At 41.0% G+C, this 15389-nt stretch overlaps 1 protein-coding gene across 1 annotated transcript; it reads left to right on the top strand.

Annotated features, from left to right (window-relative positions):
* The first annotated feature begins 9 nt into the window (after positions 1-9).
* Positions 10-10972, top strand: WDR73 (WD repeat domain 73). The gene is made up of 8 exons (XM_037833143.1): positions 10-89; positions 680-747; positions 1047-1135; positions 3354-3442; positions 4085-4149; positions 8534-8698; positions 9046-9411; positions 10464-10972. The coding sequence occupies exons 1-8, from the start codon at positions 49-51 to the stop codon at positions 10697-10699; spliced, it is 1119 nt and encodes a 372-aa protein (XP_037689071.1). The 5' UTR covers positions 10-48; the 3' UTR covers positions 10700-10972.
* The last annotated feature ends 4417 nt before the right edge of the window (positions 10973-15389 follow it).

Here is a 15389-nt window from a genome sequence, read left to right as displayed (position 1 = left end):
TCCCAGGAAGGTTCAGACGGAAGTGGGGTGCCGGAAGTGGCAGTTGCTATGGAGGCGGCGGAAGACTGGCTGGTGGAGTCCTTGCGCTTGTAATTCTGCGTCAGGGAGACGGAATCCCGGCCCGGACCTCGCCGGGCGGGTGGATGGGCGCGGGCGGAGGCACATGGGGAATCCTGGTGGGGCTGGGCAAGTGGTAGCTGCGGGGCTGGGTCTTTGCGGAGGACTCCTTCTGGGCGTCGGCTGTGTGTGTAGGAAATGGCCCTTTCCTAGGTGCCCAAGTTGCGTGAGGAATATTTGTGAAGGATGATAATACCATAAGTGATCAATTACATTGCACGAGGCTCTGAGTTAATCCCGCAACACATTATCTCATTGATTCTTTTTTTTAAATTCATTTTATTGAGATATATTCACATTATCTCATTGATTCTTTACTTCATTCTTGGGAAGTCTGGGAACGTTGGGTGTTTCCATTTTACAGAAGAGGACCAAGACTCAAGGAGATTAAAGTGACTGGCCTTGTTCCACTCACACGGTAAAATGCAAAACAGTGCTTGGCCCCAGGTCTGCCTGACTCCAGAGTCTAGGCCCCTAACCACGGAACCATGCTGCCATCTCAGAGTTCTCCGACAGCTGTAAAGTTCCATGCATAGCGTGGCTTTGTGTCCCTATCGTGCAGGTACCAGGATTTCCATGCATTTGACTTGTCAGGAGCCACTCAAGTCCTTGAATGGATTGGTGATGAAGGTAACATGCCCTGCCTGGCCCTGAAGGGGCCACTCCTCAAGTTGGGACTCAGGATGAGCCCATAGGGACCCAACCTGTTCTCCTGGGAGCCTGAGGGTCTCTTTGTCACTTGTAACAATTTGGTGTCCCATTGGCACTTATATTTCTCTTAAGATATATTCCATCCTCTGATCCAAGGCTTCATGCTGATGGGGGAGGAGTTTATCCTTGTTTTGGGGGTTTTGGGGTAGTTTCTAGACCAAGCCATGTCTAGAATCTTTCTAGCAGTTTGTCACAGCTACTTCTGCTTCTATTTCCAGGAGTCTTTGTTGCTGGCTATGAAAGACTGAAAAAAAATGAGATTCTTCATCTGATATTGCCTGTCAGACTCTCTGTGAAGGAGAACAAGGTAACTTGAAATATAAATGCTGTATGTGTCAACTTTTACTCATTTATTAAACATTTATGGAGCTCATATTACCTACCAGGCATTGTCCTGGATACTAGGGGGAGAGACACAAGCACTGGGCCTGCTTTTATAGTCTTATCAAGGAAGTCAAATACTCACAGAGATAACTACTATAGAGTGCCCCATGGGGGCACTGGAGGAAGAGGTCAATTTATCAAAAATAGATTAGGTGGTGATGGTAGCACAGCACTGTAAACGTAATTAATGCCATTGAACTGTACACTTAAAATTGTTAAAGTGGAAAATTTTATGTTATACATAGGCTACCATATAATTTTTTAAATAAAAAAAAAAGATTAAGGGAGCCTTTAGAATATAGAGGGTGGTTGAATTCCTGAGAATGGTGTGAATCACCTAGGATGAATGTGTTGAAAAGAATAAGGAGAAGAAGATCAAGAACAGAACCTCAGGGAATGCATTGAAAAGATGGGTTAGAGGAAGATGAACCAACAAGAAATACTGAGGAGGAACAGTCTTTGAAGTAGGAAGAGTCTTAGGAAAGGTCATTGTTTCAGAAGTCAAGAAGAAAAGAATGGGTAGCTGTCTGATGTTGCTGTAAAATCATTTAGATGAGGACTGAGTAGTTCATTCATTAGACTTGGCACTTTGGAAGCCTTTCATGACGTTTGTCAGAGCATTTTCACTTGTGTGGTCAGAGCAAAAGACTGAAAAGGAGGAGGAAGTGGAGTCAGGAAATGTAGGGAGGGAAGAAGCTAAAGTAGTAATTGGTAGGAAATGCAGATTTGAAGGAAGATATCTTTAAAAAAAAGAGAGGCTAGAGCAGGGTGGGGTGCTTACCCCCCAGCTGTGGGAAAGTAGTCTCTGAAGAGGGAGAGGTTGAAAATGCAGGAGTGAGAGAATAACAGAGCGTATGATTCTGCTTGGAAGGATGGAGGGTGAGTTTAGATCAGGATTCCAGAAGATGGTATTCTTCAGAAGACAAGGGAGGGGTAAGGTGTACAGGCAGATAACCTTGGAGAGCAGTGTAGGGGCAGGAATTTGAGGATATTTATTCTTGAGATTTTTTTAATTCTTTAATGAAATAAGAAAGTTTTCTTAGGGGGTGACCATGATACGGAGTTGAGTTGAAGGTGTAGAATGGAAGAGGAGGATATTCAATGGTATATAAGATTACAAAGGGGAGGCTGGACCCATGCAGCTGTGTCCCTGTGTTCTTCAGAGTGACCTGAGGGCCATATGTACCAGAGTCATTAGGGGTGCTGACTAAAATGCCTATTCCTGGGCCCCACCCCAGACCTGCTCATTAGAATCTCAAGAGGTAGGGCTCAGAAAAGACCAAGCGTGTGCTCACAAAATCCAGAGACTTCGGAAGCTATAGGGCAGCCTGGCCTTTGTTGCCATAAGGGGATATTACCTTCTTAGTGTTCCTTATCTTCCCATCCCCACTCTTGCTTGAGCAAGGATATTGCTCAGTCGGTCACTCCATGAGGGACCTGACTTGCCACCCATCTCACCACTGGTTCCTCTTTTATCTTACGGCCACCTCCTTTTCTCCTGCCTCCAGTTCTTGGCATGGAGATGGTAGTCTAGTGGCTAAGAGCATGAATTTTGTTTAGACAGATTTGGGTTCAGATTCACAGCTTAATAGTTAAGTGACCTTGGAATAGTTGTCTAAGCTCCTGTGCCTTAGTTTGTCATTTGTAGAACAGGGATAATTACAGTCCCTACCATACATAACAGTTGTGAGAGTTAAAAGTGGTAAAACAGAAAAAACACTACTCATCAATGAACACTAGATAAGTGTTAGTTATATTTTTATTGCCAGAGGAACCCACCTGGCTTGGAGAAGTTGGCATGTGTAGTGTTGGCTTTCTTTGATGAAGCTCTTAAGCCCCTGTGACTCCTCTAAAAGACCTGGAGTATTAGGCTTGTACTATAGTGAAAGGGCCTCATGAAATGTTAAGAGAAGGGTTTTGGGTGTGCAGGAAAGGAAGAAAGCTGTCTGTGTAGGCAGCTGAGACCAACATTTATAAAGAGCAGCACATCAAGGCCCTGCAGGGAGAAGCATCTGTTGCCAGCCAAGTGACTTCCATGGCCTCCTGCCAGGAAGATCTGGCTCCTTACCTAGAGCTCATTCATTTGAAATGTTCCTTTGAAGAGCAGGCTCTATCTGATTGGCCACACCTTTGTATTATAGGGTTTGTTCCCAGAAAGAGATTTCAAGGTACGCCATGGAGGATTTTCAGACGGGCCTATTTTTGATCTAAAGCATGTGCCAGATACCAGGTATGGCTCACCTCTGTGATCCAGACTTTCATTCAGGATGGGATGGCTGGGAATGTTCAAGGGTCTTCTGCCTCTTATCGCCATCATACCCCACCCCTCAGCACACGAGCACATGTGAACACACACGCACACACACAACTGGAAAACAAACCATTGGTGTGGCTTCACAAAGCCCATCAAGCCCTTTTGACTAATATAACCAACAAATGGCTGGAGTTGTGCCAGAGAATAGATATAGGATAGAAGGATGCTCTCAATTTCTCCAAGAACTGATAGTTGGTTATTGGGTGACAATATCTCTGTTGGAAGAGGCTGAGAGTCTCCAGGTCAGAGTTGTGACTTCAGGCTCCACGTTGTGTGTCCTCTTGAGGTTAGCAGCATGTCACATGGCAGCCTGGGCTCAGTCCCAGCTCCGCTGTTGGCTCTCTGAGCTTTGGGCCTGTCTCTAAAGCAGAGTGAACTTCTTTCCTCACCTCTTAACTGAGGGTGGCTGGTCTTTATGATCCCTCCCAGCAGTAAGATTTCCTTGTATGGAGGAGTATAAGAATACAAGCTGAGTAGGCTGGAGAGAGGAAGAGCTGGGGAATATGTGGGTAAACTTCCCAACACTCTGGACTAAGAGTCCCTATCCATCCGGAATAGGTTGCTGGTGACCAGTGGCCTTCCAGGTTGTTTGCTGCAGGTGTGGCAGATCTCGGAGGACAGTGGTAAGTGAATTTGACTTGGTGGGGGTTGGGTTTCTCAGAAAGCCTGATTATTTCCACACATCCCCCACCCCCACCCCCAATCTAAACCAGATAAGGAAACTCAGCCATGTGGAATTAAAATGTAGTATCTACTTTAATGATGGCAAGGATGATTTTAGCAACCACAGCATAGCACACAAAGCCAAAATGGAGTTCCTGTAACTTACTGCAGGAATCAGGCAGGGGCAGAGGCAAGAGCAGGGTGAGGGCTGCTCAGGTGAGCTCACCTTGAGGAAGAGGAGGAAGAGAAGGCAGAGAGGAGGTCACATCTCTTTACAGTCCTGCTAATCCCAGAGAAGGAAAGTTGTGAGTGAGCAAGAGGCTAGGCTGGGCAGTCTCCCACTCAGAGAAGTCATGCTCTTCCCCAACAAGGGAATGGTGAGAGGAACCAGAAGTGTTAATCCTGTCCCCACTGGGAGTGGAGGGGAAGTCGCCTCCCAGAGAATAGCGTCTCTCCAGCAGTGGGTTTGTGGCTTTCTTGTCAGGCAGGCACCAGAGCATGCAGCCCTCTGGCCTGATCTAACTTCTTCCATCCCTCCTCCATCAGAGCATTGTTAGCCAGCATGGAGGCATACCTCAGGGGTGCAGGCAACCACTCTTGGAACTGCCCATTTGATTGTGTGACCCTCTGACCCCCATCCCTGCACCACCTCACTTGGAAGCTTACCACCAAGCCTCCACTGCTGCAGAAATGCAGTTCTTATGCTCCTTCATTTTTTGAGGTCATTCATTCACCCTGTGGGCTTTCCTTTGTTGCTATCCTCTTTGTCACTTGTCCTGTGCTATAGCTTCAGTTGTGTGTATTAATTACTTACTTACAGTTGTGGTGTTTTTTTTTTTTTTTACAACTTAATTGAAGTATGTTTTATGTATCATGTATGTGACTTACCCATTTTGAGTGTACAATTAGCCTGTTGCTAAGAATATTCATGTGTAAATTTTTATGTAGATATATGTTTTCATTTCTGTTGGGTAGAGATGTAGGAGTGGAATTGCTGGGTTATATGGTAAGTTTATGTTTGATTTTTTAAGAAACAACTAAACTGTTTTCCAAAAAGTCTATACATTCCCACCAGCAGTATACCAAGGTTCCCATTTCTTCATATCCTCACCAACATTTTGTTATTGTCTTTTTTTATTAAAATCTGATGGGTGTGTACTTATATATAAATTGTGACTTTAATTTGAATTTCTCTAATGACTAATGATGCTGAGCATCTTTTCATGTGCTTATTGGCCATTCATATATCTTCTTTGGTGAAATGCCTATTCAAATCTTTTGCCCATTGTTTGACTGGGTTTGCTTTTCTTCCTATTACTAGGTTAAAAATGTTATTTGTATATTATAGATACAAGTTCTTTATCAGATATGTGTTTTGCTAATATTTTCTCCCAGCTGTTGCTTGTCTTTGCATTTCTTAACAGTGTCTTTTAAGGCACAAAAATTTAAAATTTTTATGAAGTCCGATTTATCAAAATTTTCTCTTAGGTACTATGCTTTTGGTATCATAAGTAAGAAATCTTTATCAAACCCATATATATTCTCTTATGTTTTTTCCAAAAGTGTTCTTGTTTTAACTCTTATATTGAAGTCTGTGATCCATTTTGAGTTCATTTTTGTATATGTTGTGAGGTTAAGGGTCCAAGTTCATGTTTTTGCTTGTGGTATCCAGTTGTCCCAGCACCATTTGTCAAAAAGGCTATCCTTTTCCACTTTGACTTGCCTTGGCACCTTTATGGAAAATCACTTCATAAATATAAGGATTTATTTTTAGAATCTCCTGTTCTATTTATCTAAATATGTCTCTCCCAATGTTAAAAATTGTAGTTGTGTTTTATCTTCTCACAAAAATAGGCTGGGTGGGACAGTAGTCGTTTTAAGATGAGAGGACAAGGAATCCTACTAACCATTAGTGGGTGCCTTGGACGGGCCTTTTGACCTGACTGTGCCCCTGGTATCACATGCCATTCAGAACCTGTAGCTCCAGGTCTAGGGGAACTAACGGCCCAGGGGAGCTTGCTCTGACACTCCTACCGACCTGGAAAATCACATGAAGACTCCTCTTCCTCTAGTTATTAATGCAGAATATTCCAGGGCCTGGGGAAGGCTGACCAGCTGTTTCTGAAAGCATAACATTATCTTGGTGAATTTTCCAACATACAGGGTTTGACTTGTAGCCTTGGTGTCTCAGAAACCTGATTTTGCCCGCACAGCCAGAGCAAATCTAATCTGTTTATAAGGACAGGTGTGCTCACCAGATTCACAAGACTGACTATATAAACTAGAATGCAGTTCTTCTCATGAAAAAATAAGTATCACTAAAAGTAGAATAGAAAATTTCTGGTCCTTATGACCAGTTTATTCTTTCCTGTAGAAGACCTATCATAATGATGATGTTGAATGTAACCAGAACAAGAAGAATCAGCTCAGAGGTTTCCAAATTGCTTTTTCCTAAGATGTCTTAGGCAGAAAGTCTTAAGATTTGGGAGGCATCACTACTCAGGCCCCAGGGTCAGTGCATGAGGCCTCTTCTCAGCTCTGGGACTGTGAAAACCACTGACTGGAATGAATAGTGTCTAAAGGTCTCAATTGAATGTCACGTGCTGCTTCCACTTTGAACTGCATTTTCTTTGCCTCCAGGACTGAATAGCCCCTTTCTAGTGGACACCACTTTCCTTTATCTATATTAATACATTTGCTCAGTGTTAGAGGTCTGGGAGGCATTCTGACTCCTTAAGGTTCTTTGCCTGCCTCCACTCTGACCCATCCAGTATTGGTTTAATTTTCAGAGACAAGCTTCTTCCCCTTATTTTGGGGGTGCTTCCCTGGGTCTTTTGCTTTGATTTTGAGGTAGTTTCTCTTTTCAGTTTGGGTCTGGGTTGGTAAACTTTGTGTGGTCAAACTAGGGAAGGTCATTTTGCCACTAAGTTTAGAGGGAAGAAGGGATGACCTGGATTGCTTTCCCATTGAAATTACAGATGAACTCTTCGGTCAGGGGGCCCTTAAGGCTTTGTTTTCCACTGAATCTTTGAGACAAGTTTTTAAGGCTCCCCTTGACCCTCCTCCTCCTGCTAGGGGACAGTTCACATACTGAGGACCATCCTTTGGCTCAGAACAACAGGTCCTGGGGGAATCTGTTCCAGGCTCCTCCGAGTCTGTTGAAAGGAAAAAGAGAGACACTTAAGTGTGGCCCAAGAGAGCCAGTTTAGCTTTGCTGGGGCTGGGTGAATTCCAGCCTCATTGGCATTCCCCGAGCATCAGCTGTTGTGTCTGCTCCAAACCTCTGCAGCTCCCAGTAGTAGGAGCAAATTAAGGTCAGTAAGTCTGGATGAAATGTGTATGGTTTGCCTAGCACTGGGAGTCCTGTGGACTTTGAGACCAGTAATCAAGGGTCCTCTGCATTCTGGCCCATCCCAGCCTTGTCCCTCTATGTCCACCTTATATGTGAACTATCAGGAGGAAATTTGCTGCCACTCACTTCTTGATAAGTCATTTTAGCTTATCCATGGTCTTCCTCATTCTGACTTTTACCTATCCATTAGAATTTTAAAAAATAGATCTCCATTTTAATCAGAGAATGTGGAAACCAAATAATAAGCCCTTCTTGGATCAAGGAAAATATGAAATGGAAAATATGAGTCTCCCTTTAAGTAGTTTGTACAGCAAATGACTTGTCCTGAACTATGTTATAAATGACTTCTCTTAAGAGATGCCTCAAATGTAGAATACAGAGATGAGAACCTGCCTCTAACCAAGCAGACTGAGTCAAACAGATAAAGACTTGATTCTGCTTGAGGCCAAGTATGTTTTTCTGCCATTCATTGTACAAAAGATGTGGACTTTCTTCTTGCTCAGTTTACATGTGAAGACACTGATAGCTGCAATGTACCCTTTTCCTCCTAGGCTGCAGCAAATTGCTTGAGATCAGGAAATAATGTTTTTGAAGAAATACAATTAGATCATGAACTCTGTACCTGTTATTCTTCACTCAAAGGTGTAAAGGATGTCACCAATGTGTTCTTTTCCTTTATTTGTTCTCTAAAACTACAAAAAGCCAGAATTGTTTTTGGGGTTTTGAAATGGCTTCTATGATTCATTATCTCCCATTTGCAAAACAGTTAATAGGACAAAATATTAAAAAATCAAAGTGCTTCTGGAAGTCTCAAAAATATAAATGTAACCCAGAGTGTTTTTATCTCAACATCATCTCTTACCAACTTTCAGCTCCTTTTCTTCCTTGACACTCTAAATGTAAAGGTGAAGATGGCTGGCTGGCCTTTACCATGTATTGTTTCAAGCCTTTATTAACATTCTGGGTTTTAGCCACTTTTTCTCTTTTTCCAGATGCCATTAAAGCTGTTAGCACCATTGCTGCACATGAAGAAGAGGGGAGTCTCTGGCCTAGGGTGGCTGTCTTCTCCTCGATGGCACCTAGAGCCCTCCATGGAGTGAGGCTTAGCAGTCTGAAGATTACAGATCTGGAATCCCAGAAGACCATGTACACCTCAGGTACTATAGCAGGACGCCCCTCACTGGTTTCTCCAGCCAACATCAGCCCAACTCAGCCATGTTCTAAATTTAGTTCATCTCTTCCAGTTGCTGGGGAAACAAGATGAGTAAGAGACAAGCCCTGGCCTCAAGGGGCTCTCATTCTGGGGTGGGGGAGACAGGTCTAGGGATCAGTACCCACCCAGCTGAATAGAATGTGGCAAGATGAGTGGGAGGAGGCAAAAGTGATTCATTCTGCCGGGACCCTGGGGAAAACTTCACAAAGGAAGGGACTTGTAATGGGTCCTGCCATGTTGCCAGTCCTGTCTGTCCCCAGCATCTTTTCTCCTTTGCCCTCTGTCTTCCAGGCATCAGTGACAGTGAGTTGCTGAGTAGCCTGCAGGTCCTGGATGCAGACGTCTTTGCCTTCTGCTGTACCTCAGGTCGGCTAGGGCTTGTCGACATCCGCCAGAAGTGGGCACCATCTGAGACTCTCAGCACCAACCCTGGGTCTGGTGGAGGGAGGTGGTGTGCAGAAGTGAGGGGCAAGGGCCAGGGTCCTGGGCCTAGCATTGCCAGCCTTTGCTCAGATGGGCACCTCTGTCTTGTTGACCCCCGAGATCTCTGCCATCCTGTGAGCTCAGTCCAGTGCCCAGTTTCTACACCTAGCCCTTACCCTGAGCTGCTGCGAGTGACTTGGGCCCCAGTTCTGGACAACTGCTTGGCCATTTCAGGTACTGCTAGCAGGGTTTTGTGTCTGTTGTTTGAGCTGTCTTTCCCAGGGACTCCAGGGTACTCAGAAGGGCCACTGTATATACATAATAAATATCACCCCAGAGGATAAAGTTGCCCACAGAGAAACTTAAAATTAACTCTCCAGGTTCACAGTGGCTATCATACATTTGCAGCAGGCCTTTCCTCCCCTATCAGAAATTCAGTTCTAAAGTTGGTCAAGAGGCCCAAGGTTAGTAAGAAGCTGGGACAGCCATAGGGAAGCTGTTCTGGAAGGAGGTGGCAGGATCTCAAGGGTCCTTCTCAGCCTACTTGCTTTTTCATTTGTAGCAAGCCAGGTCAGCAGGTTTCTGGGTCTGGTCTGGGGCATCTAGTTAAATGAAGGTGTTTAATGAGAGTATCTAAAATCCCATGGGAAGAATCCATTGGCAGAGTGAGGGGTTGAAAGAATAGTTGAGAAAGCAAGAAAAGATACTTGATAGTGCCAGGATCCAGAAAGGGTGTGCGAGAAGACTTGGCCCAAGTGAAGGAGTTGGCTCTTTGATAACAGCAGGATGGGGTGAGTATGGGTGTGTATAGGTTGGTGGAAGGAAATTCAGGTGCTCATCCTCTCTTTCCCCCATCAAGTAGAAGATAAGGCCATCTTCTGAGAGGGACCAGGGAGGTGGGAGGATTAGAATTTGGGGCAAGTGGAGAAGGTTTGAAAAAGTCTCTTAAGCCTCAGTTTCTTCCAGAAACATACAAGCATTTACTTTATATAGTACTCCTCAGTACTGTATAAAAGACAGGTTGTGTGTCCAGGATTAGCCTGGGGCTGGCACATGGATTTCCAGCAGGTGCTCCTCATTCTCCTATAAAGTCACTGTCACATGCCTGGGAAGCCATCAGCTGCCCACGTGGAGGGCAGATGTTACATGCCATTTGGTTCGCCTTCAAAGCTTCTTTTCACTCTTTGATTACTCATCCTGTAGCCTGTTTTAGTACCATAGAGCAAATTACAAAAAATATTTTAGGAATTCATTCTCAAGCCTCTCTTTTCTGTATTCTTCCTCAGGTTTTGATGGGACAGTCCAGATCTATGAAGTCACATCTTGGGATGCAACTGGGAGCCAAGTAGAACCTCTCTTCACTCACAAAGGTCACATCTTCCTTGATGGAAATGTGGTAGAGAATGTTTGCCTGGTCACCACCCATATTTGGCACCCATGCAAACCAAGGACTTTGTTATCAGCAGCAAATGATGCCTCTCTCCATGTGTGGAACTGGGTGGACCTCCATGCCTCCCACTAACAGCGGCATCTTTCTGCCCAGGCCACTAGGAACCTCGAGGAGGAGCAGTGGTAAGGGTGGTGATTTAGGTTAGATCCCTGCCCCCAGCTGCTGTGCAGTCTTAGGCAAGTCACCTAGTCACTCTGAGCCCATTTCCTTATCTGCAAAATGAGAATGGTAATAACAACCTTGCAGGGTGCTGTAAGGGTTGGAAATAAAGTATTAAAAAATGCCTGGCATGATGCATGGCACAATAAATATTTGGTAGATACTATTAGGTCTGGGAGCCTCATTTTCCCCAAGTGTTTTGTTTTGTTTTTTCTCTTAGTATTTATTTTTATTGTGGTAAACTATATATAACATAAAAATCATTTGAATCACTTTAAGTGGACAATTCTTGACATTAAGTACATTGATAATACTGTTTAACTTTCCCCACTATTTCCAGACATTTTCATCATCCCAAACCAACAAGTATACTCATTTAGCAGTAATTCCCTGATTCCTCCCGCCACCCACTCCTGATAACCACTATTCTGCTTCTGTCTCTATGAATTTACTTAAACTGAGTATTTCATACAAGAGACATCATACAATATTTGTCCTTTTGTGCCTGGCTTATTTCACTCACCATGATGTCTTCAAGGTTCATTAATGTTGCACCATTTAGCAAAACTTCATTTTTTACAGCTGAAATATTATTCCATTGTATGTATATACCATGTTTGATTAACCCATTCATTTCTTGATTGGACACTTGGGTTGCCTTTGGCTATTGTGAATAATGCTGCAGTGAACACTGGTGTACAAGTATAGGTCTGAGTTCTTGCTTTCAGTTTTTTTTGGCATAAACTTAGGAGTGGAGTTGCCAGGTCAAATGGTAATTCTGTGTTTAACTTTCTGAGGAACTGCCAAACTGTTTTCCACAGCCAGCAGCTGACCATTTTACATTTCCACCAATAGTGTACGAGGGTTATTATTTCTCAGCATCCTCATTAACACTTGATATTTTCAGTTTTGTTTTTAACAATAGCCACCGGAGTGGGCATGAAGTAGTATCTCATAGTTTTAGTTTGTATTTCTTTAATGGCTAATGATGTTGAGTATCTTTTCATACACTTATTGGCCATTTGAGTATCTTCTTTGGAGAAATGTCTACTCAGATCCCTGACCCATTTGTAATTGGGTTGTTTGTCTTTTGTTGTTTTTTTTGTAAGAGTTCTTTATCAGAGACATGGTTTCCAAATATTTTCTCCATTCTGTAGGTTGTCTTTTCACTCTCTTGATAATGTTCTTTGATGCACGAAAGGACATTTTAATTTTCATTGTCTATTTTTTCTTTTGTTCCTTGTGCTTTTCATGTAAAATCCACAAATTCATTGCCTACTATAAGGTCCTGAAGATATTTCCCTATGTTTTCTTGTAAATGTTTTATAGTATTAGCTCTTATATTTAAATTATTGATCTATTTCAAATTAATTTTTGTATATGGTGAGAGATAGGGGTCCATGTTCATATTCATTCTTTTGCCTGTGGATTTCCAGTTGTACAGCACCATTTGTTGATGAGACTGTTCTCTCCCCATTGAATGGATTTGGCACCCTTATTGAAAATCGACTTGTCATAGATGTGTGGATTTACCTGTGGACTCTGAATTCTATTCCGGTAGTCTATATGACTGTCCTAATGCCAGTACCACACTGTTTAATTACCATCACTTCATAGTAACTTTGAAATCAGTAAGTATGAGTCCTCCAACTTTGTTCTTTTTCAGGATTATTTAGACTCTTTGGGACCCCTTGCAGTTCCATAAGAATTTGAGGATCGGCTTTTCCATTTCTGCAAAACAGCTGCTGGAATTTTGAAAGGAATCTTAACCGAATTTGTATATCACGTTAGGCAGTTTTGACATCTTAACAGTACTAAGTCTTCCAAACCATGAACACAGAATGTCTTTCCATCTATTTAGATCTTTAATTTCTTTCAGCAGTGTTTTATAGTTTTCATTGTACAGGGCTCTCACCTCCTTGGTTAAATTTATTCCTAGATATTTTGTTCTCTTAGATACTATTATAAATGGAATTAATTTCTTGATTTCCTTTTCAGATTGTTTGTTACTGGTATATAGAAAACCAACTGACTTCTGCATATTTACTTGTATACTGCAACTTTGCTGAATTTGTTCATTTGTTCTCATAGCTTTCTTGTGACTTCCTTAGGATTTTCTATATATAAGATTGTGTCATCACTGAATAGACATAATTTTATTTCTTCCTTCCCAATTTAAGATGCTTTTTATTTCTTTCTCTTGCCTGATTGCTGTGTCTAGAACTTCTAGTACAATGTTGAATAACAGTGTTGACAGCAGACATCCTTGTCTTGTTCCTGATCTTAGAGGAAAGCTTTCAGTCTTTCACTGTAGATTCTGATATTTGCTGTGGGTTTTTCATAAATGCCCTTTATCATGTTGAGAAATTTCTGAGTGTTTTTATCATGAAAGGATATTGGGCTTTGTTAGTTGCCTTTATGCATCACTTGAGATGATCATATGTTTTTTTTTCCCCCTTCATCTTATTTATGTGTATTACATTGATTGATTCTATGTTGAACCATCCATGCATTCCTGGAATAAATCCCACTTGCTTATAGTATGTAATCCTTTTAATTTGCTATTTAATATTGCCAGTATTTTTTTTTTTTAGTTAAGGAAGTTGTGGGTTTACAGAACAATCATGCATAAAACACAGGATCACACACTTTGCATATGTACAGTATGTTTGTTACAATTGATGAAAGCGCATTTTATTAACTATAATCCATGGTTTAATTTAGAATTTACTGTGTTGTGCAATTCTTTGGGTTTGTTTGTTTTTTTAACTTTTATTCTAGTACTATGCATACAACCTAACATTTCTCCTTTTTAATCACATTCAGATATATATTTCAGTGCTCTAATTTGCCTGTATTTTGTTGAGGATTTTTGCACCTATATTCATAAGGAATATTGTTCTATAATTTTCTTTTCTTGTACTGTCTTGATCTAGCTTTGATAGCAGGATAATTCTGGCCTCATAGAATGAGTTAGGAAGTAATCCCACCTCTTCTGTTTTTTAGAAGAGTTTGAGAAGGATTGGTGTTAAATCTCTTTTAAATATTTAGTAGTATTTAGCAGTGAAACCTTCTGGTCCTGGACTACTGTTTGTCAACAGACTTTTAATTACTGGTTCAATCTCTTTTCTTTACTTGTTATAGATGAGATTTTCTATTTCTTTTGCATCAGATTAGGTAATTTATATGTTTCTAGGAATTTTTCCATTTCATTCCAGGTTTTCTAATTTTTTTGGCATATAATTGTTCACAGTACCTTTCTACACTCCTTTTTATTTCTGTAAGTTCGGTAGTAATGTCCCCACTTACATTCCTAAATGTAGTTATTTATGTCCTCTCTCTCGCTATGTCAGTCTGGCTAACGGTTTACTGATTTTATTGATCTTTTCAAAAAACCAACTTTTGGTTTTGTTGGCTCTGTTTTTCTATTCTCTATTCCTTTTATCTCTGCTCTAAACTTGACTGTTTCCTTCCTTCTTCTGGTTTGGGTTTAGTTTGTTCTTCTGGTTTCTTTAGGTGTGAAGTTAGGTTATTGTTATGTGATCTTTTCTTTTTTAATGTAGGCATTTAGAGCTGTACATTTCCCTCTGAGCACTGCCTTCATTGCATCCCATAAGTTTTGGTATGTTGTGTTTTGTTTTAGTTTCCATTCATCACAAGATATTTGCTAATTTCCCTTGTGATTTCTTCTTTGTTCCATTGTTTTTTTAGTAGTCTGTTTAATTTCCACATATATGTAAACTTTCTAGTTTTCCTTCTCTTATTGATTTTTTTAGCTTTATTCCTTTGTGGTCTGAGAAGATACTTTGTATGATTTCAATATTTTTTAATCTGTTTTTAATTTATTCAATATTTTTTGAGATAAGGATTGATAGCCTAACGTATGGGCTATCTTGGAAAATGTTTTATGTGTAGTTGAGAAGAATGTGTATTCTTCTGTTGTTGGGTGGACTGCTCTATATATGTCTATTAAGTCTAATTGGTTAGTAGCTGTGTTCAGGTCCTCTGTTTTTTATTCATTTTTGTTTAGATAGTCTATCAATTATTGAAAGTGATGTATTGAACTATTATTATACAGCTATCTGTTTCTCCCTTCAAAATTGTCAATTTCTGCTTCTTTTATTTTGAGGCTCTGTTGTGTACCAGATATATGTTTATAATCATATCTTCTTGCTGGATTGAATCTTTTGTCAACATGCAAAACCATTTTATGTCTCTTGTTATCTTTTTTGACTTAAAGTTTATTTTGTCTGACTATAATATAGCCTCTCCGGCTCTCTTTTTGTTTATTGTTTGCATGGAATATCTTTTTCCACCCTTTTACTTTCAACCTTTCTCTCTTTGTACCTAAAGCAAGTCTCTTGTAGACAGCATATAGATGGATCATGCTTTTTTTCATCCAATCTACAAATCTCTGCCTTTTAATAGGGGAGTTTAAGGTAATAAATTGCATTTATTAATTAAATAAATTACATTTATGGTAATAACCAAGAAGGAAGGATTTACTTCTGCCATTTAGCTATTTGTTTTCTGTATGTCTTCTATAATTTGTTCCTCAGTTACTCCATTAGTTTCTTTTTTTTTTGTATTTAGTTGCTTTTTT

The sequence above is a fragment of the Choloepus didactylus genome, chromosome 4 (assembly GCF_015220235.1).
Source record: "Choloepus didactylus isolate mChoDid1 chromosome 4, mChoDid1.pri, whole genome shotgun sequence".
NCBI classification, from domain to species: domain Eukaryota; kingdom Metazoa; phylum Chordata; class Mammalia; order Pilosa; family Megalonychidae; genus Choloepus; species Choloepus didactylus.
Note: the sequence above shows the minus strand (reverse complement) of the source record. Positions and strands in the feature narration are given on the sequence as shown.